Source organism: Nicotiana sylvestris, chromosome 11 (genome assembly GCF_000393655.2).
Source record: "Nicotiana sylvestris chromosome 11, ASM39365v2, whole genome shotgun sequence".
NCBI lineage: Eukaryota > Viridiplantae > Streptophyta > Magnoliopsida > Solanales > Solanaceae > Nicotiana > Nicotiana sylvestris.
Genome location: NC_091067.1, coordinates 729159 through 749541, shown reverse-complemented (window position 1 = coordinate 749541; position 20383 = coordinate 729159). Strand labels below are relative to the sequence as shown.

Sequence of the window (20383 nt, the reverse complement as noted above, 5' to 3'; positions counted from 1 at the left end):
ATCAACCTCCAAGTTATTACCTTTACAATTGCTAGATTTAGCTATATTGGCACCATAGTACTCTCATAATTGCATAAACATGAATTTTTCTTAATGTATTGCCTCTTTTACAAAGAAAATATACATATTAGTTTAACTTTGAGGCATAATAATACGATCCGATATCCGATTCGATCCAAACTTTAAAATCCGATCCGATCCGATATAATTCGGATCAGATTCGGATTGCATTTTCTAGAATCCGAAATCCGAAATTCGAATCTGAAATATGCTAAATCCGATCCGTGCACAGCCCTAGTGCAAACAATCCCAAACAAAGATCTATATAATTTGCAGCACTAGTTTCCATTTTCAGTTTCTAATTTGGACGTTTTAAACTTTAAATTCAAATTGACTTTTGATGAATGAAATAAGCAATTACTTGGCCAAACAGCGTCTTAAATTGATGCAAAATTTTAGAAATTTTGGAACTTATTTGTGTGGAAATGACACCAGATAGCCACTTTTAAGTATGCTACCTAAAATTTACTCACAGTTTACAATGTATGCAAAGATTAGCCAATTTCGCTTAAATTTCAGGACACTACATCCTAGAGTTTAAACCTCAAAATTCAAACTTCAAGATATCATATCTTAAAGTTCGAAAATTGTGTCCAGCAGATCAAATCTTATGTCCTAAATTTTAAATTAGTAATTCAAAATTCAGGATACTTAGTCCTGAAGTTTGGATGAATTGACTAACATTTAAATACATTATAAATTATGAATATATTTTAAATAGCAGGCTTAAAAGTGGCTATGGTTGCACTTCGCCCCTTATTTGTAGCTATCAAAATAGACTCTCCAACATCAAATATCATCTTTTTCAACGTGTGTGTGTATGAGAGAGAGAAATTATTTAAGTCAAATACGATTATAAAAAGATATTCAGCCTTTTAAAGTGATAAAAGAAAGAGGTTGAGTTCTCACACTCACCGACAATAAGAAAAGAAAAGAATTTTTACGATGCGGTGCAATTAATTATTGTAAATATCACAACTAGCATGTATATTCCATATTATAGAGAAAAGAATAATAAATAAATAAATAAATAAATAAATAAATAAATGAGACCAAATTATTAAAGCACAAAAGAAGATGCTTTTCCCTTTATTCCAATTTAAACCTTTTAGCTTTTCCAGATTTAAACCTTTTAATTTTGTCCATATATTTGGACATAGAATCTTTTAATTTTTTTAAAATAAAATTTACATATTTAGAAATTACGTAAAAAAAAATTATAAGTCACAATAATTAATTTAAAATATTTAGAGAAATATAAAAAAAATTAAAATTAAAGTATAATTTATTTGACTCTTGAAATCCGAACACTTTCATATAAATTGAGACAGAGGCTGTATTTTACGTCTAAATACAAAGATTTGACCACAAAAAATTAGGTGATGATGATTGGAGCCAGCAAGAAAGAAGGAACGAACGTAGTTGGTAGCCAATATGAAGCCACTACGATGAAAAAAAATACTAATTAATCAATGAACAACGAAATTCCATTTGTATACAATAATTATGAGTAATACAAAAAGAAAGCAATATGAAGTTTCAAAAATTCATATTATCAAATTAGTTCAATGGCAAGGTTTTCATCTTCTTCATCTAGGTCTAGGTCTTCTCTTCCATACATTATATTGCTCTTCGTTGCTGCCCTTTTTGTCTTTAAGGTAAGAATTTTAATAAATTTCTTAATTATTATCTTAAATATTGTATAATCATCCTTCATTTGCATCGTTAACTCGTATTAATATGATAATTTAGTCGATATGATAATTTGATTTTGTTTTTTTAAGATTGTGTAAAGTGCATATTTTCTTTTTGTGTTTTTCTTATAATCGTTTCAATTTTATCGAATGTCCAAACCATGTTTTCTTTTCGATTATAAAACACACATCTCATTTCCTCTTTTTTTTTTTTTTTAATCCTTGAAAATAAAGATCCCAATAGATGAAGATTATGCTTAAAATTAGGGATATGAATTCAGTGTCTCCTATCTTTATCTCCCTCTAGCATAATTGCATAGTCATGTACGAAACTAGGATTTTGAGTTTATTAATTCCGAATTATTGAAAAGGTAAATCATTCGGTTTCGGATAAATTATTACATATTAAGTGGACTTGTTTAACATAAATATAAGATCTTGGTCAAAACTACTGCATTTTACTGAACTCGTAAGCAGAATTGTAGCTACAGCCACGGGTCCAGGGGTGGATTTATAGCCTATTATATAGGGCACGTGAGCTCATGGTCTTTCGGTCAAACTATGTATTTTATGTACATATTTTTTAGAATTGATCTAATGTTATCTGCTGGCACCCATGCTTCAAAAGAGGTTAAATATTGTACTTGGTTGAATGTTGAGTTATTTACCTAGATGTGTAGGGATCAATTCACACTTAAAAAATTTTTTTAGTGGTGCACTCATTTTATAATAATCCTAGATTCGCCTCTGCACGGGTCATGTCATATTTTTCTTCTCAGAGTTAAAAATTAATCATGTTTAATTTGTGGAATTAATTACATGAGCAGATAGATGTTATCATATCTCAGTCGTTTAGTTCAGCCCGTCGCAACCTGGAGAACACCCCTAATCATATCTTGGTGAAGTCTAAATCCCAAGAAACTGATGACAGGTACACAATTTTTTTCCTTTTTCAAATTTTTATTTGCTTTTTATTTTTATTTTTTTACAATACTTAATTAGACCTTATTTTCACATTTCCCAATATTGAATAGTATTTGAACTGAAAACCGAATTATATATGTTGCGACTGCTTATCCTTTTTAGGACTAGAGTTGGGCATGATCATGTATTTTTTTTTTTACTTAAGGCTTTGAGTTAAATTGCAGTTGTCAATTACTAATACGGAGTAGTAAACGCTAGAAAAAGGTTATGTATTAATTTTTGCATTACTTAATTAATAATATTGGTTAACAAAATAATATGTGAGAACTGCTCTGCATATATAACAAATTTTACACTAATGAGTTAGTCATCGAAAAATTAGAATAAACCAAAGGATTTAACTTATAAGGCGTAATGACTTCCTGACCACTTAAACTTGTAAGACTTTTGAAAGCCGATACACAAACTTTGAACTTTCCCATTTGAACACTCAAACTCGTGAAACCCTTAACTAATAAACACATTTGACCCTTGACCCTACGCGCGTGTATTACACATTCTCATACGTGTCCATCCAGTCAGCAAATGACCAATGGGAATGTTACACGTCAAGGGCGCGAAAAATAACGCCATAGCTGTGCTGGAATAAATTTATTAATTTCTAATTTTTTTTTCTATTTCCCTTATTTTCTTCTTCACCATAGTTGTGCAACTTTTACTTAACTCAAGGTACCAAAATGACCCAGCAAACCAAATTAACTACGAAGAGGGCCATAAATAATTTACACAGTACAACGGCAGAAAAAATCGAACACAAAGGAATAATAATGGATACTTAGAACTGTTCAAGTGAATTAGAGAAAACGAATAAAAACATGGATAATATATGATCAACAGAAATCTTTAAATTGTACCATGAACCGGAAAAAAAACAACTCGTCAGCGATCTCGAACGTCCTCAACACTTAAACCGAACAACCACAAAAATATTTTTGTCCCTTTGTTTTTTCGCTCACTTCCCCATCTCCTTTTTCTCTCATTCTCACCCCCCCCCCCTCCCAGGATCTGTTTCTCTGTCCCTTGTGTGTATGTGTGTTTATCTTGCAGCCGTTTCTGGTGGTAGGCGGCTAGCTTTTAGATTGAGAACAAGAAAAGCTCAAAATTCGAAGGGGGGCAGGCGCTATTAGGCGTAGATGGGGAGGAGGGACTGATTGGGTTTGTTTGGTCGTTGCTGTGGGTTATGGGTGAAGCCTTGTTTCTGGTCGTTGGGGATGGTGCAAAGATACAGGAGTGGTATGTAGAAGACGAGATCCAGGGGAGTGTTTTTATTATGGAAATCGGCGGATGAGATTTCTTCTTTTTTGGTTTTCCTTATAGTTTCTGTTTACTTTTTTGATTTTACAATCTTTTTAATGAATAGTAACAGATACACACGTCATTTGAATGTGACTTGTACGCACTATATCCACGTAAGATAAGCTACCGCCACATAAGCATAGTCAATGGTCAGAGGTGTTTATTAGTTATAGGTTTCACGAGTTTGAGTGTTTAAATGGGAAAGACTAAAATTTGTGTATCGGCTTTCAAAAGCCCTACAAATTTAAGTGTCCAGGAAGCCATTTTGCCTACTAATAATGTAAAGTATTTCTACATTATAAGTTTATCTTAACATGATATAGCAGGTATAATTTTCAGGTTACTAATCCCACATTTTACAGAGAATTACCTATAATTATTTTTAAGTGACCCTGTAGGTCATATGCCCTAATGCAAATATTAGTGGCTGACCATAGCTCGAACTCATGACCTAGGTCACCCTTAGTGGTGCAGCATTTCCCCGGATAGCAGCGGAGCCAGGATTTTCATTAAGAGGGGTCAAAATATAAAGAAATAAACTCACCAAGAAGTCAAGGGGTGTCAATACATAGTATACATATACATCCCCTTAAGTGCATGTGGCTCCGCAAATGGCCCCGAACCTTGCGTAAACACTAGATAGTTAGTGTATCGGGCTGCCCTTTTATCTTTTATATGACCCAATAGTTTTTTAGTTCTCTTTGTTTCTTGCACATTCTTTTAGGTGACCCGATAGTCTTTTGTTTCTATTTGTCCTTTTACTATGGCAAGGAACTGAATTTATTTTTGGTGAATTATGTATGCAGTATACCTGTAGTATTAGTAAATGGTACATTTCACCGGCATTTTATATTATCATGGGGAGACGATAGAGGAAAGATACATGAAAATGGAGAACTTTTAACACTTTCCTTAGACAAGCTATCTGGATCAGGATTTCAGTCCAAGAAAGAGTATCTCTTTGCCAAAATTGATATGCAAATTAAGCTCGTTCCTGGAAATTCAGCTGGCACTGTTACTACCTTTTACGTAAGTACTCTATAATATAACGTTTCTAGTGTATTTCTTTCTCTATATTGTTGTGATTATGTATGTTTGCTTTGAGCCGAGGGTCTATCGGTAATAGTATCGCTACCTGCACAAGGTAGGGGTAAGGCTGTGTATTCAATATTCACTTTCCTCTTCAGGCCCCACTTGTGAGATTCTACTGAGCTTATTGTTGTTGTTGCTCTCTACTGTAACGTTTAATTGGTTAAAAAGAAATTTTAAAAGTATTTTATGAAGAATGTCACCTTAGTATTTTTTTGGGGCTAATACAACGTTTTTATTGCATTTCTTTCTCTATGATGTTCTGATTATGCATGCGTGCTTTGAGCTGAGGGTCTATCGGAAATAGTCCCTCAACCTACACAAGGTCCATAAGGCTACGTATCCAGGGGTGGATTCACCTTGCGACCAACGGGTTCACATGAACACAGTAGCTTTTGTCCAAATAGTATAAATGTGTTCGAAAAATTCACTAAATATCTATAAATGTTTGAATGTGAACTCAGTTACTATTGGAAATTTACTCAAGGTCGTTGCAAGAACTCATAAACATTAAATTCTAGATCCGCCTCTGAGCATATCTGACTATCCTTTTCAGACCCCATTTATTAGATTACATTGGGTTTGTTGTTGTTGTTGCTCTCTACTGTAATGTTTACTTGGTTGAAAAGATTCAAAAGAAAATTGACAAAATTATTTTATGAATAATGTTTTTTTGTCTTTGTTGCAGCTATCATCACAAGGAAACAAGCATGATGAAATAGACTTTGAATTCTTGGGAAATTCAACAGGAAATCCTTATACTCTTCATACAAATATTTTCAGTTTAGGCCAAGGCAATAGAGAACAACAATTTTTCTTGTGGTTTGATCCTACTGCAGATTACCATACCTATTCAATCCTTTGGAATCCAAAATGTATTATGTAAGTTATTATCAGTAACTTCTTTGCTTCTGATTTCTTTTATAGCATGTATGGTGAGGTTTTTTTTGGCCAAAAGTATTTTTTTCAAAGGAAAAAAAATTATTTTGAGTAAAAGCTGCAATTTTGAGAAGCAGAAAAAAGTAGTTTCTATCAAAAAATATTTTTTTTTGAAAAACACTTTTGAAAAAATTAAACTTAAAAGCACTTTTTAAGAGCTTGGTCAAACACTAATTGCCGCTCAAAAGTATTTTTCAAATTAATTCGTCAAATCCAAACTGCATCTCACTAATAGCCTGTTTGGCCAAGCTTCTAAAATCTATTTATTTTGAGAAGTGTTTTTTTCAAAAGTGCTTTTCAAAAACGTACTTTTGGTGAGAAGTAGTTTGTGTTTGGCTAATTAATTTGAAAAGCATTTTTGAGCAACGATCAGTATTTAGCCAAGCTTTTAAAAAGTGCTTCTAAGTGTATTTTTCTCAAAAATTCTTTTCAAAAAAGTGTTTTCAAAGAGAAACTACTTTTTCCTGCTTCTGTTTTTGCTTCTACTCAAAAATACTTTTATTTCTTCAAAAAAATTGGCCATAACACCTTAATTTTGGTTATAAAAAAAAAAGCATTTTTAACAAAAAAAAAAAGCTTGGCCAAATAAGTTATAAAAGTACTTTTCTAAAAAATACTTTTAAGAAAAGTACTTTTCAAAATAAATTGATTTTAAAATTTTGGCAAAACAAACTATTAAACATATTGATTACTTTGCTTTAGAAAATTTGATCTTGACCCCCTTTTTTGAGCATTTTGGTTATTAAACTGCAATTAGTAACTTAATTTCCAAGATTCTTTAATTGGATTTTTCCTCATTTATTCTTCTAATTTTTTCAATGTAGATTCTATGTTGATGGTACACCAATTAGGGAATACAAAAATGCAGAAAAAATTGGTGTTCCATTTCCAAAATACCAACCAATGAGACTATACTCAAGTCTATGGAATGCAGATGATTGGGCTACACAAGGTGGTCGTATTAAAACTAATTGGAAATTAGCACCTTTTATTGCTTCTTACAAAAAATTTACTTATGATGCTTGCATTTATTCAAGATTAACTAGTTCATCTTCGTGCAATATCAACTCTCCTCCTTTTGGTAATGACTCGTGGCTAACGCACGAATTGGATCGAAGAAGTCGAGCAAAAATGAAAATTTTGCAGAAAAAACATATGATTTATGATTATTGTAATGATAAATGGAGGTTTCCTAAAGGACCTGCGCCTGAATGCAAGCTTCAATAACAATATAGGAAAATTATAACTTGTTTGTTTATTATGTATAAGGTTTCACACATATCTTGTATTTTGGGATTTTCTACTTGTTTTGTTTTTTGTTTTTGTTTTTACTTTTTTTTTTCTATTTTAAGTTATGATTTTGTAGTTTTCTATGATGAATCATACAACAAGCTGTTGTATATTGTCATTAATTGAGAATTGTAATTTAAATTTCATTAGTCAGAATCTGTGATATAATAATCGACACTTTTTATTGCATTTGCTTTAATAGTTCTAAAATAGTTTGACTCAAGAAATAGATTAAATTAAATTATGTATCCGTTATGATCTGATTAGATTATGCATTAATCATACATATTTATCAATCTTCGAACCTAATTATAATTTTTCCTTTTTTGTGATATATTTTTACCCCTTAATTCGAATTCGTGGGAGGAGGAGGAGGGAACATTTTGGTCCCCTTTAGAATTTAGAAGTTATTGGGCCATTGGGCCTAGAACTATGGTGCGTAAATGTTGGGAGAAATTTAAAAATACCCAGATTTATAACTGGTCGTTTAAAAATAGCCCAGTTTCAAAAGTAATCGAAATTTAGTTACTTTTCATGTAAAGATAAATTTGAGCGAAAACACTGTTCAAAACCCAGAAAATATGTCAGTATACTATGTTGGAGTTCCAACATAAGTATATTTGAACTCCAGCATATTATACTGGAGTTCCAACATAAGTATGCTGGAACTCCAGCATAATATGATGGAACTCCAGCATAATATACTGGAGTTCCAACAAGTATACTGGTCCAGCATAATATACTGGAGTTTGGAAATCGGCGGATGAGATTTCTTCTTCTTTTTTGGTTTTCCTTATAGTTTCTGTTTACTTTTTTGATTTTACAATCTTTTTAATGAATAGTAACAGATACACGCGTCATTTGAATGTGACTTGTACGCACTATATCCACGTAAGATAAGCTACCGCCACATAAGCATATTCAATGGTCAAAGGTGTTTATTAGTTATAGGTTTCACGAGTTTGAGTGTTTAAATGGGAAAGACTAAAGTTTGTGTATCGGCTTTCAAAAGCCCTACAAATTTAAGTGTCCAGAAAGCCATTTTGCCTACTAATAATGTAAAGTATTTCTACATTATAAGTTTATCTTAACATGATATAGCAGGTATAATTTTCAGGTTACTAATCCCACATTTTACAGAGAATTACCTATAATTATTTTTAAGTGACCCTGTAGGTCATATGCCCTAATGCAAATATTAGTGGCTGACCATAGCTCGAACTCATGACCTGTAGGTCACCCTTAGTGGTGCAGCATTTCCCCGGATAGCAGCGGAGCCAGGATTTTCATTAAGAGGGGTCAAAATATAAAGAAATAAACTCACCAAGAAGTCAAGGGGTGTCAATACATAGTATACATATACATCCCCTTAAGTGCATGTGGCTCCGCAAATGGCCCCGAACCTTGCGTAAACACTAGATAGTTAGTGTATCGGGCTGCCCTTTTATCTTTTATATGACCCAATAGTTTTTTAGTTCTCTTTGTTTCTTGCACATTCTTTTAGGTGACCCGATAGTCTTTTGTTTCTATTTGTCCTTTTACTATGGCAAGGAACTGAATTTATTTTTGGTGAATTATGTATGCAGTATACCTGTAGTATTAGTAAATGGTACATTTCACCGGCATTTTATATTATCATGGGGAGACGATAGAGGAAAGATACATGAAAATGGAGAACTTTTAACACTTTCCTTAGACAAGCTATCTGGATCAGGATTTCAGTCCAAGAAAGAGTATCTCTTTGCCAAAATTGATATGCAAATTAAGCTCGTTCCTGGAAATTCAGCTGGCACTGTTACTACCTTTTACGTAAGTACTCTATAATATAACGTTTCTAGTGTATTTCTTTCTCTATATTGTTGTGATTATGTATGTTTGCTTTGAGCCGAGGGTCTATCGGTAATAGTATCGCTACCTGCACAAGGTAGGGGTAAGGCTGTGTATTCAATATTCACTTTCCTCTTCAGGCCCCACTTGTGAGATTCTACTGAGCTTATTGTTGTTGTTGCTCTCTACTGTAACGTTTAATTGGTTAAAAAGAAATTTTAAAAGTATTTTATGAAGAATGTCACCTTAGTATTTTTTTGGGGCTAATACAACGTTTTTATTGCATTTCTTTCTCTATGATGTTCTGATTATGCATGCGTGCTTTGAGCTGAGGGTCTATCGGAAATAGTCCCTCAACCTACACAAGGTCCATAAGGCTACGTATCCAGGGGTGGATTCACCTTGCGACCAACGGGTTCACATGAACACAGTAGCTTTTGTCCAAATAGTATAAATGTGTTCGAAAAATTCACTAAATATCTATAAATGTTTGAATGTGAACTCAGTTACTATTGGAAATTTACTCAAGGTCGTTGCAAGAACTCATAAACATTAAATTCTAGATCCGCCTCTGAGCATATCTGACTATCCTTTTCAGACCCCATTTATTAGATTACATTGGGTTTGTTGTTGTTGTTGCTCTCTACTGTAATGTTTACTTGGTTGAAAAGATTCAAAAGAAAATTGACAAAATTATTTTATGAATAATGTTTTTTTGTCTTTGTTGCAGCTATCATCACAAGGAAACAAGCATGATGAAATAGACTTTGAATTCTTGGGAAATTCAACAGGAAATCCTTATACTCTTCATACAAATATTTTCAGTTTAGGCCAAGGCAATAGAGAACAACAATTTTTCTTGTGGTTTGATCCTACTGCAGATTACCATACCTATTCAATCCTTTGGAATCCAAAATGTATTATGTAAGTTATTATCAGTAACTTCTTTGCTTCTGATTTCTTTTATAGCATGTATGGTGAGGTTTTTTTTGGCCAAAAGTATTTTTTTCAAAGGAAAAAAAATTATTTTGAGTAAAAGCTGCAATTTTGAGAAGCAGAAAAAAGTAGTTTCTATCAAAAAATATTTTTTTTTGAAAAACACTTTTGAAAAAATTAAACTTAAAAGCACTTTTTAAGAGCTTGGTCAAACACTAATTGCCGCTCAAAAGTATTTTTCAAATTAATTCGTCAAATCCAAACTGCATCTCACTAATAGCCTGTTTGGCCAAGCTTCTAAAATCTATTTATTTTGAGAAGTGTTTTTTTCAAAAGTGCTTTTCAAAAACGTACTTTTGGTGAGAAGTAGTTTGTGTTTGGCTAATTAATTTGAAAAGCATTTTTGAGCAACGATCAGTATTTAGCCAAGCTTTTAAAAAGTGCTTCTAAGTGTATTTTTCTCAAAAATTCTTTTCAAAAAAGTGTTTTCAAAGAGAAACTACTTTTTCCTGCTTCTGTTTTTGCTTCTACTCAAAAATACTTTTATTTCTTCAAAAAAATTGGCCATAACACCTTAATTTTGGTTATAAAAAAAAAAGCATTTTTAACAAAAAAAAAAAGCTTGGCCAAATAAGTTATAAAAGTACTTTTCTAAAAAATACTTTTAAGAAAAGTACTTTTCAAAATAAATTGATTTTAAAATTTTGGCAAAACAAACTATTAAACATATTGATTACTTTGCTTTAGAAAATTTGATCTTGACCCCCTTTTTTGAGCATTTTGGTTATTAAACTGCAATTAGTAACTTAATTTCCAAGATTCTTTAATTGGATTTTTCCTCATTTATTCTTCTAATTTTTTCAATGTAGATTCTATGTTGATGGTACACCAATTAGGGAATACAAAAATGCAGAAAAAATTGGTGTTCCATTTCCAAAATACCAACCAATGAGACTATACTCAAGTCTATGGAATGCAGATGATTGGGCTACACAAGGTGGTCGTATTAAAACTAATTGGAAATTAGCACCTTTTATTGCTTCTTACAAAAAATTTACTTATGATGCTTGCATTTATTCAAGATTAACTAGTTCATCTTCGTGCAATATCAACTCTCCTCCTTTTGGTAATGACTCGTGGCTAACGCACGAATTGGATCGAAGAAGTCGAGCAAAAATGAAAATTTTGCAGAAAAAACATATGATTTATGATTATTGTAATGATAAATGGAGGTTTCCTAAAGGACCTGCGCCTGAATGCAAGCTTCAATAACAATATAGGAAAATTATAACTTGTTTGTTTATTATGTATAAGGTTTCACACATATCTTGTATTTTGGGATTTTCTACTTGTTTTGTTTTTTGTTTTTGTTTTTACTTTTTTTTTTCTATTTTAAGTTATGATTTTGTAGTTTTCTATGATGAATCATACAACAAGCTGTTGTATATTGTCATTAATTGAGAATTGTAATTTAAATTTCATTAGTCAGAATCTGTGATATAATAATCGACACTTTTTATTGCATTTGCTTTAATAGTTCTAAAATAGTTTGACTCAAGAAATAGATTAAATTAAATTATGTATCCGTTATGATCTGATTAGATTATGCATTAATCATACATATTTATCAATCTTCGAACCTAATTATAATTTTTCCTTTTTTGTGATATATTTTTACCCCTTAATTCGAATTCGTGGGAGGAGGAGGAGGGAACATTTTGGTCCCCTTTAGAATTTAGAAGTTATTGGGCCATTGGGCCTAGAACTATGGTGCGTAAATGTTGGGAGAAATTTAAAAATACCCAGATTTATAACTGGTCGTTTAAAAATAGCCCAGTTTCAAAAGTAATCGAAATTTAGTTACTTTTCATGTAAAGATAAATTTGAGCGAAAACACTGTTCAAAACCCAGAAAATATGTCAGTATACTATGTTGGAGTTCCAACATAAGTATATTTGAACTCCAGCATATTATACTGGAGTTCCAACATAAGTATGCTGGAACTCCAGCATAATATGATGGAACTCCAGCATAATATACTGGAGTTCCAACAAGTATACTGGTCCAGCATAATATACTGGAGTTTGGAAATCGGCGGATGAGATTTCTTCTTCTTTTTTGGTTTTCCTTATAGTTTCTGTTTACTTTTTTGATTTTACAATCTTTTTAATGAATAGTAACAGATACACGCGTCATTTGAATGTGACTTGTACGCACTATATCCACGTAAGATAAGCTACCGCCACATAAGCATATTCAATGGTCAAAGGTGTTTATTAGTTATAGGTTTCACGAGTTTGAGTGTTTAAATGGGAAAGACTAAAGTTTGTGTATCGGCTTTCAAAAGCCCTACAAATTTAAGTGTCCAGAAAGCCATTTTGCCTACTAATAATGTAAAGTATTTCTACATTATAAGTTTATCTTAACATGATATAGCAGGTATAATTTTCAGGTTACTAATCCCACATTTTACAGAGAATTACCTATAATTATTTTTAAGTGACCCTGTAGGTCATATGCCCTAATGCAAATATTAGTGGCTGACCATAGCTCGAACTCATGACCTGTAGGTCACCCTTAGTGGTGCAGCATTTCCCCGGATAGCAGCGGAGCCAGGATTTTCATTAAGAGGGGTCAAAATATAAAGAAATAAACTCACCAAGAAGTCAAGGGGTGTCAATACATAGTATACATATACATCCCCTTAAGTGCATGTGGCTCCGCAAATGGCCCCGAACCTTGCGTAAACACTAGATAGTTAGTGTATCGGGCTGCCCTTTTATCTTTTATATGACCCAATAGTTTTTTAGTTCTCTTTGTTTCTTGCACATTCTTTTAGGTGACCCGATAGTCTTTTGTTTCTATTTGTCCTTTTACTATGGCAAGGAACTGAATTTATTTTTGGTGAATTATGTATGCAGTATACCTGTAGTATTAGTAAATGGTACATTTCACCGGCATTTTATATTATCATGGGGAGACGATAGAGGAAAGATACATGAAAATGGAGAACTTTTAACACTTTCCTTAGACAAGCTATCTGGATCAGGATTTCAGTCCAAGAAAGAGTATCTCTTTGCCAAAATTGATATGCAAATTAAGCTCGTTCCTGGAAATTCAGCTGGCACTGTTACTACCTTTTACGTAAGTACTCTATAATATAACGTTTCTAGTGTATTTCTTTCTCTATATTGTTGTGATTATGTATGTTTGCTTTGAGCCGAGGGTCTATCGGTAATAGTATCGCTACCTGCACAAGGTAGGGGTAAGGCTGTGTATTCAATATTCACTTTCCTCTTCAGGCCCCACTTGTGAGATTCTACTGAGCTTATTGTTGTTGTTGCTCTCTACTGTAACGTTTAATTGGTTAAAAAGAAATTTTAAAAGTATTTTATGAAGAATGTCACCTTAGTATTTTTTTGGGGCTAATACAACGTTTTTATTGCATTTCTTTCTCTATGATGTTCTGATTATGCATGCGTGCTTTGAGCTGAGGGTCTATCGGAAATAGTCCCTCAACCTACACAAGGTCCATAAGGCTACGTATCCAGGGGTGGATTCACCTTGCGACCAACGGGTTCACATGAACACAGTAGCTTTTGTCCAAATAGTATAAATGTGTTCGAAAAATTCACTAAATATCTATAAATATTTGAATGTGAACCCAGTTACTATTGGAAATTTACTCGAGGTCGTTGCAAGAACCCATAAACATTAAATTCTAGATCCGCCTCTGAGCATATCTGACTATCCTTTTCTGACCCCATTTATTAGATTACATTAGGTTTGTTGTTGTTGCTGCTCTCTACTGTAATGTTTACTTGGTTGAAAAGAAATTCAAAAGAAAATTGACAAAATTATTTTATGAATAATGTTTTTTTGTCTTTGTTGCAGCTATCATCACAAGGAAACAAGCATGATGAAATAGACTTTGAATTCTTGGGAAATTCAACAGGAAATCCTTATACTCTTCATACAAATATTTTCAGTTTAGGCCAAGGCAATAGAGAACAACAATTTTTCTTGTGGTTTGATCCTACTGCAGATTACCATACCTATTCAATCCTTTGGAATCCAAAATGTATTATGTAAGTTATTATCAGTAACTTTTTTGCTTCTGATTTCTTTTATAGCATGTATGGTGAGGTTTTTTCTGGCCAAAAGTATTTTTTTCAAAGGAAAAAAAATTATTTTGAGTAAAAGCTGCAGTTTTGAGAAGCAGAAAAAAGTAGTTTCTATTAAAAAGTATTTTTTTTGAAAAACACTTTTGAAAAAATTAAACTTAAAAGCACTTTTTAAGAGTTTGGTCAAACACTAATTGCCGCTTAAAAGTATTTTTCAAATTAATTCGTCAAATCCAAACTGCATCTCACTAATAGCCTATTTGGCCAAGCTTCTAAAATCTATTTATTTTGAGAAGTGTTTTTTTCAAAAGTGCTTTTCAAAAACGTACTTTTGGTGAGAAGTAGTTTGTGTTTGGCTAATTAATTTGAAAAGCATTTTTGAGCAACGATCAGTATTTAGCCAAGCTTTTAAAAAGTGCTTCTAAGTGTATTTTTCTCAAAAATTCTTTTCAAAAAAGTGTTTTCAAAGAGAAACTACTTTTTCCTGCTTCTGTTTTTGCTTCTACTCAAAAATACTTTTATTTCTTCAAAAAAATTGGCCATAACACCTTAATTTTGGTTATAAAAAAAAAAGCATTTTTAACAAAAAAAAAAAGCTTGGCCAAATAAGTTATAAAAGTACTTTTCTAAAAAATACTTTTAAGAAAAGTACTTTTCAAAATAAATTGATTTTAAAATTTTGGCAAAACAAACTATTAAACATATTGATTACTTTGCTTTAGAAAATTTGATCTTGACCCCCTTTTTTGAGCATTTTGGTTATTAAACTGCAATTAGTAACTTAATTTCCAAGATTCTTTAATTGGATTTTTCCTCATTTATTCTTCTAATTTTTTCAATGTAGATTCTATGTTGATGGTACACCAATTAGGGAATACAAAAATGCAGAAAAAATTGGTGTTCCATTTCCAAAATACCAACCAATGAGACTATACTCAAGTCTATGGAATGCAGATGATTGGGCTACACAAGGTGGTCGTATTAAAACTAATTGGAAATTAGCACCTTTTATTGCTTCTTACAAAAAATTTACTTATGATGCTTGCATTTATTCAAGATTAACTAGTTCATCTTCGTGCAATATCAACTCTCCTCCTTTTGGTAATGACTCGTGGCTAACGCACGAATTGGATCGAAGAAGTCGAGCAAAAATGAAAATTTTGCAGAAAAAACATATGATTTATGATTATTGTAATGATAAATGGAGGTTTCCTAAAGGACCTGCGCCTGAATGCAAGCTTCAATAACAATATAGGAAAATTATAACTTGTTTGTTTATTATGTATAAGGTTTCACACATATCTTGTATTTTGGGATTTTCTACTTGTTTTGTTTTTTGTTTTTGTTTTTACTTTTTTTTTTCTATTTTAAGTTATGATTTTGTAGTTTTCTATGATGAATCATACAACAAGCTGTTGTATATTGTCATTAATTGAGAATTGTAATTTAAATTTCATTAGTCAGAATCTGTGATATAATAATCGACACTTTTTATTGCATTTGCTTTAATAGTTCTAAAATAGTTTGACTCAAGAAATAGATTAAATTAAATTATGTATCCGTTATGATCTGATTAGATTATGCATTAATCATACATATTTATCAATCTTCGAACCTAATTATAATTTTTCCTTTTTTGTGATATATTTTTACCCCTTAATTCGAATTCGTGGGAGGAGGAGGAGGGAACATTTTGGTCCCCTTTAGAATTTAGAAGTTATTGGGCCATTGGGCCTAGAACTATGGTGCGTAAATGTTGGGAGAAATTTAAAAATACCCAGATTTATAACTGGTCGTTTAAAAATAGCCCAGTTTCAAAAGTAATCGAAATTTAGTTACTTTTCATGTAAAGATAAATTTGAGCGAAAACACTGTTCAAAACCCAGAAAATATGTCAGTATACTATGTTGGAGTTCCAACATAAGTATATTTGAACTCCAGCATATTATACTGGAGTTCCAACATAAGTATGCTGGAACTCCAGCATAATATGATGGAACTCCAGCATAATATACTGGAGTTCCAACAAGTATACTGGTCCAGCATAATATACTGGAGTTTGGAAATCGGCGGATGAGATTTCTTCTTCTTTTTTGGTTTTCCTTATAGTTTCTGTTTACTTTTTTGATTTTACAATCTTTTTAATGAATAGTAACAGATACACGCGTCATTTGAATGTGACTTGTACGCACTATATCCACGTAAGATAAGCTACCGCCACATAAGCATATTCAATGGTCAAAGGTGTTTATTAGTTATAGGTTTCACGAGTTTGAGTGTTTAAATGGGAAAGACTAAAGTTTGTGTATCGGCTTTCAAAAGCCCTACAAATTTAAGTGTCCAGAAAGCCATTTTGCCTACTAATAATGTAAAGTATTTCTACATTATAAGTTTATCTTAACATGATATAGCAGGTATAATTTTCAGGTTACTAATCCCACATTTTACAGAGAATTACCTATAATTATTTTTAAGTGACCCTGTAGGTCATATGCCCTAATGCAAATATTAGTGGCTGACCATAGCTCGAACTCATGACCTGTAGGTCACCCTTAGTGGTGCAGCATTTCCCCGGATAGCAGCGGAGCCAGGATTTTCATTAAGAGGGGTCAAAATATAAAGAAATAAACTCACCAAGAAGTCAAGGGGTGTCAATACATAGTATACATATACATCCCCTTAAGTGCATGTGGCTCCGCAAATGGCCCCGAACCTTGCGTAAACACTAGATAGTTAGTGTATCGGGCTGCCCTTTTATCTTTTATATGACCCAATAGTTTTTTAGTTCTCTTTGTTTCTTGCACATTCTTTTAGGTGACCCGATAGTCTTTTGTTTCTATTTGTCCTTTTACTATGGCAAGGAACTGAATTTATTTTTGGTGAATTATGTATGCAGTATACCTGTAGTATTAGTAAATGGTACATTTCACCGGCATTTTATATTATCATGGGGAGACGATAGAGGAAAGATACATGAAAATGGAGAACTTTTAACACTTTCCTTAGACAAGCTATCTGGATCAGGATTTCAGTCCAAGAAAGAGTATCTCTTTGCCAAAATTGATATGCAAATTAAGCTCGTTCCTGGAAATTCAGCTGGCACTGTTACTACCTTTTACGTAAGTACTCTATAATATAACGTTTCTAGTGTATTTCTTTCTCTATATTGTTGTGATTATGTATGTTTGCTTTGAGCCGAGGGTCTATCGGTAATAGTATCGCTACCTGCACAAGGTAGGGGTAAGGCTGTGTATTCAATATTCACTTTCCTCTTCAGGCCCCACTTGTGAGATTCTACTGAGCTTATTGTTGTTGTTGCTCTCTACTGTAACGTTTAATTGGTTAAAAAGAAATTTTAAAAGTATTTTATGAAGAATGTCACCTTAGTATTTTTTTGGGGCTAATACAACGTTTTTATTGCATTTCTTTCTCTATGATGTTCTGATTATGCATGCGTGCTTTGAGCTGAGGGTCTATCGGAAATAGTCCCTCAACCTACACAAGGTCCATAAGGCTACGTATCCAGGGGTGGATTCACCTTGCGACCAACGGGTTCACATGAACACAGTAGCTTTTGTCCAAATAGTATAAATGTGTTCGAAAAATTCACTAAATATCTATAAATATTTGAATGTGAACCCAGTTACTATTGGAAATTTACTCGAGGTCGTTGCAAGAACCCATAAACATTAAATTCTAGATCCGCCTCTGAGCATATCTGACTATCCTTTTCTGACCCCATTTATTAGATTACATTAGGTTTGTTGTTGTTGCTGCTCTCTACTGTAATGTTTACTTGGTTGAAAAGAAATTCAAAAGAAAATTGACAAAATTATTTTATGAATAATGTTTTTTTGTCTTTGTTGCAGCTATCATCACAAGGAAACAAGCATGATGAAATAGACTTTGAATTCTTGGGAAATTCAACAGGAAATCCTTATACTCTTCATACAAATATTTTCAGTTTAGGCCAAGGCAATAGAGAACAACAATTTTTCTTGTGGTTTGATCCTACTGCAGATTACCATACCTATTCAATCCTTTGGAATCCAAAATGTATTATGTAAGTTATTATCAGTAACTTTTTTGCTTCTGATTTCTTTTATAGCATGTATGGTGAGGTTTTTTCTGGCCAAAAGTATTTTTTTCAAAGGAAAAAAAATTATTTTGAGTAAAAGCTGCAGTTTTGAGAAGCAGAAAAAAGTAGTTTCTATTAAAAAGTATTTTTTTTGAAAAACACTTTTGAAAAAATTAAACTTAAAAGCACTTTTTAAGAGTTTGGTCAAACACTAATTGCCGCTTAAAAGTATTTTTCAAATTAATTCGTCAAATCCAAACTGCATCTCACTAATAGCCTATTTGGCCAAGCTTCTAAAATCTATTTATTTTGAGAAGTGTTTTTTTCAAAAGTGCTTTTCAAAAACGTACTTTTGGTGAGAAGTAGTTTGTGTTTGGCTAATTAATTTGAAAAGCATTTTTGAGCAACGATCAGTATTTAGCCAAGCTTTTAAAAAGTGCTTCTAAGTGTATTTTTCTCAAAAATTCTTTTCAAAAAAGTGTTTTCAAAGAGAAACTACTTTTTCCTGCTTCTGTTTTTGCTTCTACTCAAAAATACTTTTATTTCTTCAAAAAAATTGGCCATAACACCTTAATTTTGGTTATAAAAAAAAAAGCATTTTTAACAAAAAAAAAAAGCTTGGCCAAATAAGTTATAAAAGTACTTTTCTAAAAAATACTTTTAAGAAAAGTACTTTTCAAAATAAATTGATTTTAAAATTTTGGCAAAACAAACTATTAAACATATTGATTACTTTGCTTTAGAAAATTTGATCTTGACCCCCTTTTTTGAGCATTTTGGTTATTAAACTGCAATTAGTAACTTAATTTCCAAGATTCTTTAATTGGATTTTTCCTCATTTATTCTTCTAATTTTTTCAATGTAGATTCTATGTTGATGGTACACCAATTAGGGAATACAAAAATGCAGAAAAAATTGGTGTTCCATTTCCAAAATACCAACCAATGAGACTATACTCAAGTCTATGGAATGCAGATGATTGGGCTACACAAGGTGGTCGTATTAAAACTAATTGGAAATTAGCACCTTTTATTGCTTCTTACAAAAAATTTACTTATGATGCTTGCATTTATTCAAGATTAACTAGTTCATCTTCGTGCAATATCAACTCTCCTCCTTTTGGTAATGACTCGTGGCTAACGCACGAATTGGATCGAAGAAGTCGAGCAAAAATGAAAATTTTGCAGAAAAAACATATGATTTATGATTATTGTAATGATAAATGGAGGTTTCCTAAAGGACCTGCGCCTGAATGCAAGCTTCAATAACAATATAGGAAAATTATAACTTGTTTGTTTATTATGTATAAGGTTTCACACATATCTTGTATTTTGGGATTTTCTACTTGTTTTGTTTTTTGTTTTTGTTTTTACTTTTTTTTTTCTATTTTAAGTTATGATTTTGTAGTTTTCTATGATGAATCATACAACAAGCTGTTGTATATTGTCATTAATTGAGAATTGTAATTTAAATTTCATTAGTCAGAATCTGTGATATAATAATCGACACTTTTTATTGCATTTGCTTTAATAGTTCTAAAATAGTTTGACTCTAGAAATAGATTAAATTAAATTATGTATCCGTTATGATCAGATTAGATTATGCATTAATCATACATATTTATCAATCTTCGAACCTAATTATAATTTTTCCTTTTTTGTGATATATTTTTACCTCTTAATTCGAATTCGTGGGAGGAGGAGGAGGGAACATTTTGGTCCCCTTTAGAATTTAGAAGTTATTGGGCCATTGGGCCTAGAACTATGGTCCGTAAATGTTGGGAGAAATTCAAAAATACCCAGATTTATAACTGGTCGTTTAAAAATAGCTCAGTTTCAAAAGTAATCGAAATTTAGTTACTTTTCATGTAAAGATAAATCTGAGCGAAAACACTGTTCAAAACCCAGAAAATATGCCAGTATACTATGTTGGAGTTCCAACATAAGTATATTTGAACTCCAGCATATTATACTGGAGTTCCAACATAAGTATGCTGGAACTCCAGCATAATATGATGGAACTCCAGCATAATATACTGGAGTTCCAACAAGTATACTGGTCCAGCA

The 20383-nt window shown here is 32.1% G+C and overlaps 4 protein-coding genes across 4 annotated transcripts; all 4 read left to right on the top strand.

Annotated features, from left to right (window-relative positions):
* The first annotated feature begins 1472 nt into the window (after positions 1–1472).
* LOC138882227 (xyloglucan endotransglucosylase protein 7-like) lies at positions 1473–7464 on the top strand. The gene is made up of 5 exons (XM_070162734.1): positions 1473–1718; positions 2582–2685; positions 4841–5063; positions 5812–6005; positions 6887–7464. Exons 1-5 carry the CDS (start codon positions 1629–1631, stop codon positions 7287–7289), a joined length of 1014 nt encoding a protein of 337 aa, XP_070018835.1. The 5' UTR covers positions 1473–1628; the 3' UTR covers positions 7290–7464.
* Positions 7465–8326: 862 nt separating this feature from the next.
* On the top strand, positions 8327–11562 carry LOC138882213 (xyloglucan endotransglucosylase protein 7-like). Its single transcript, XM_070162701.1, has 4 exons — positions 8327–8432; positions 8857–9161; positions 9910–10103; positions 10985–11562. Exons 1-4 carry the CDS (start codon positions 8327–8329, stop codon positions 11385–11387), a joined length of 1008 nt encoding a protein of 335 aa, XP_070018802.1. The 3' UTR covers positions 11388–11562.
* Positions 11563–12424: 862 nt separating this feature from the next.
* On the top strand, positions 12425–15661 carry LOC104246965 (xyloglucan endotransglucosylase protein 7-like). The gene is made up of 4 exons (XM_070162700.1): positions 12425–12530; positions 12955–13259; positions 14010–14203; positions 15084–15661. Exons 1-4 carry the CDS (start codon positions 12425–12427, stop codon positions 15484–15486), a joined length of 1008 nt encoding a protein of 335 aa, XP_070018801.1. The 3' UTR covers positions 15487–15661.
* Positions 15662–16523: 862 nt separating this feature from the next.
* On the top strand, positions 16524–19760 carry LOC138882212 (xyloglucan endotransglucosylase protein 7-like). Its single transcript, XM_070162699.1, has 4 exons — positions 16524–16629; positions 17054–17358; positions 18109–18302; positions 19183–19760. Exons 1-4 carry the CDS (start codon positions 16524–16526, stop codon positions 19583–19585), a joined length of 1008 nt encoding a protein of 335 aa, XP_070018800.1. The 3' UTR covers positions 19586–19760.
* The last annotated feature ends 623 nt before the right edge of the window (positions 19761–20383 follow it).

Coding starts and splice junctions, on each gene's coding strand:
- LOC138882227 (XM_070162734.1), top strand. CDS start 1,629: ATGGCAAGGTTTTCATCTTCTTCATCTAGGTCTAGGTCTTCTCTTCCA. Junction 2,686..4,840: donor TCCCAAGAAACTGATGACAG/GTACACAATTTT, acceptor TTATGTATGCAG/TATACCTGTAGTATTAGTAA. Junction 5,064..5,811: donor GCACTGTTACTACCTTTTAC/GTAAGTACTCTA, acceptor TCTTTGTTGCAG/CTATCATCACAAGGAAACAA.
- LOC138882213 (XM_070162701.1), top strand. CDS start 8,327: ATGGGAAAGACTAAAGTTTGTGTATCGGCTTTCAAAAGCCCTACAAAT. Junction 9,162..9,909: donor GCACTGTTACTACCTTTTAC/GTAAGTACTCTA, acceptor TCTTTGTTGCAG/CTATCATCACAAGGAAACAA. Junction 10,104..10,984: donor TGGAATCCAAAATGTATTAT/GTAAGTTATTAT, acceptor TTTTCAATGTAG/ATTCTATGTTGATGGTACAC.
- LOC104246965 (XM_070162700.1), top strand. CDS start 12,425: ATGGGAAAGACTAAAGTTTGTGTATCGGCTTTCAAAAGCCCTACAAAT. Junction 13,260..14,009: donor GCACTGTTACTACCTTTTAC/GTAAGTACTCTA, acceptor TCTTTGTTGCAG/CTATCATCACAAGGAAACAA. Junction 14,204..15,083: donor TGGAATCCAAAATGTATTAT/GTAAGTTATTAT, acceptor TTTTCAATGTAG/ATTCTATGTTGATGGTACAC.
- LOC138882212 (XM_070162699.1), top strand. CDS start 16,524: ATGGGAAAGACTAAAGTTTGTGTATCGGCTTTCAAAAGCCCTACAAAT. Junction 17,359..18,108: donor GCACTGTTACTACCTTTTAC/GTAAGTACTCTA, acceptor TCTTTGTTGCAG/CTATCATCACAAGGAAACAA. Junction 18,303..19,182: donor TGGAATCCAAAATGTATTAT/GTAAGTTATTAT, acceptor TTTTCAATGTAG/ATTCTATGTTGATGGTACAC.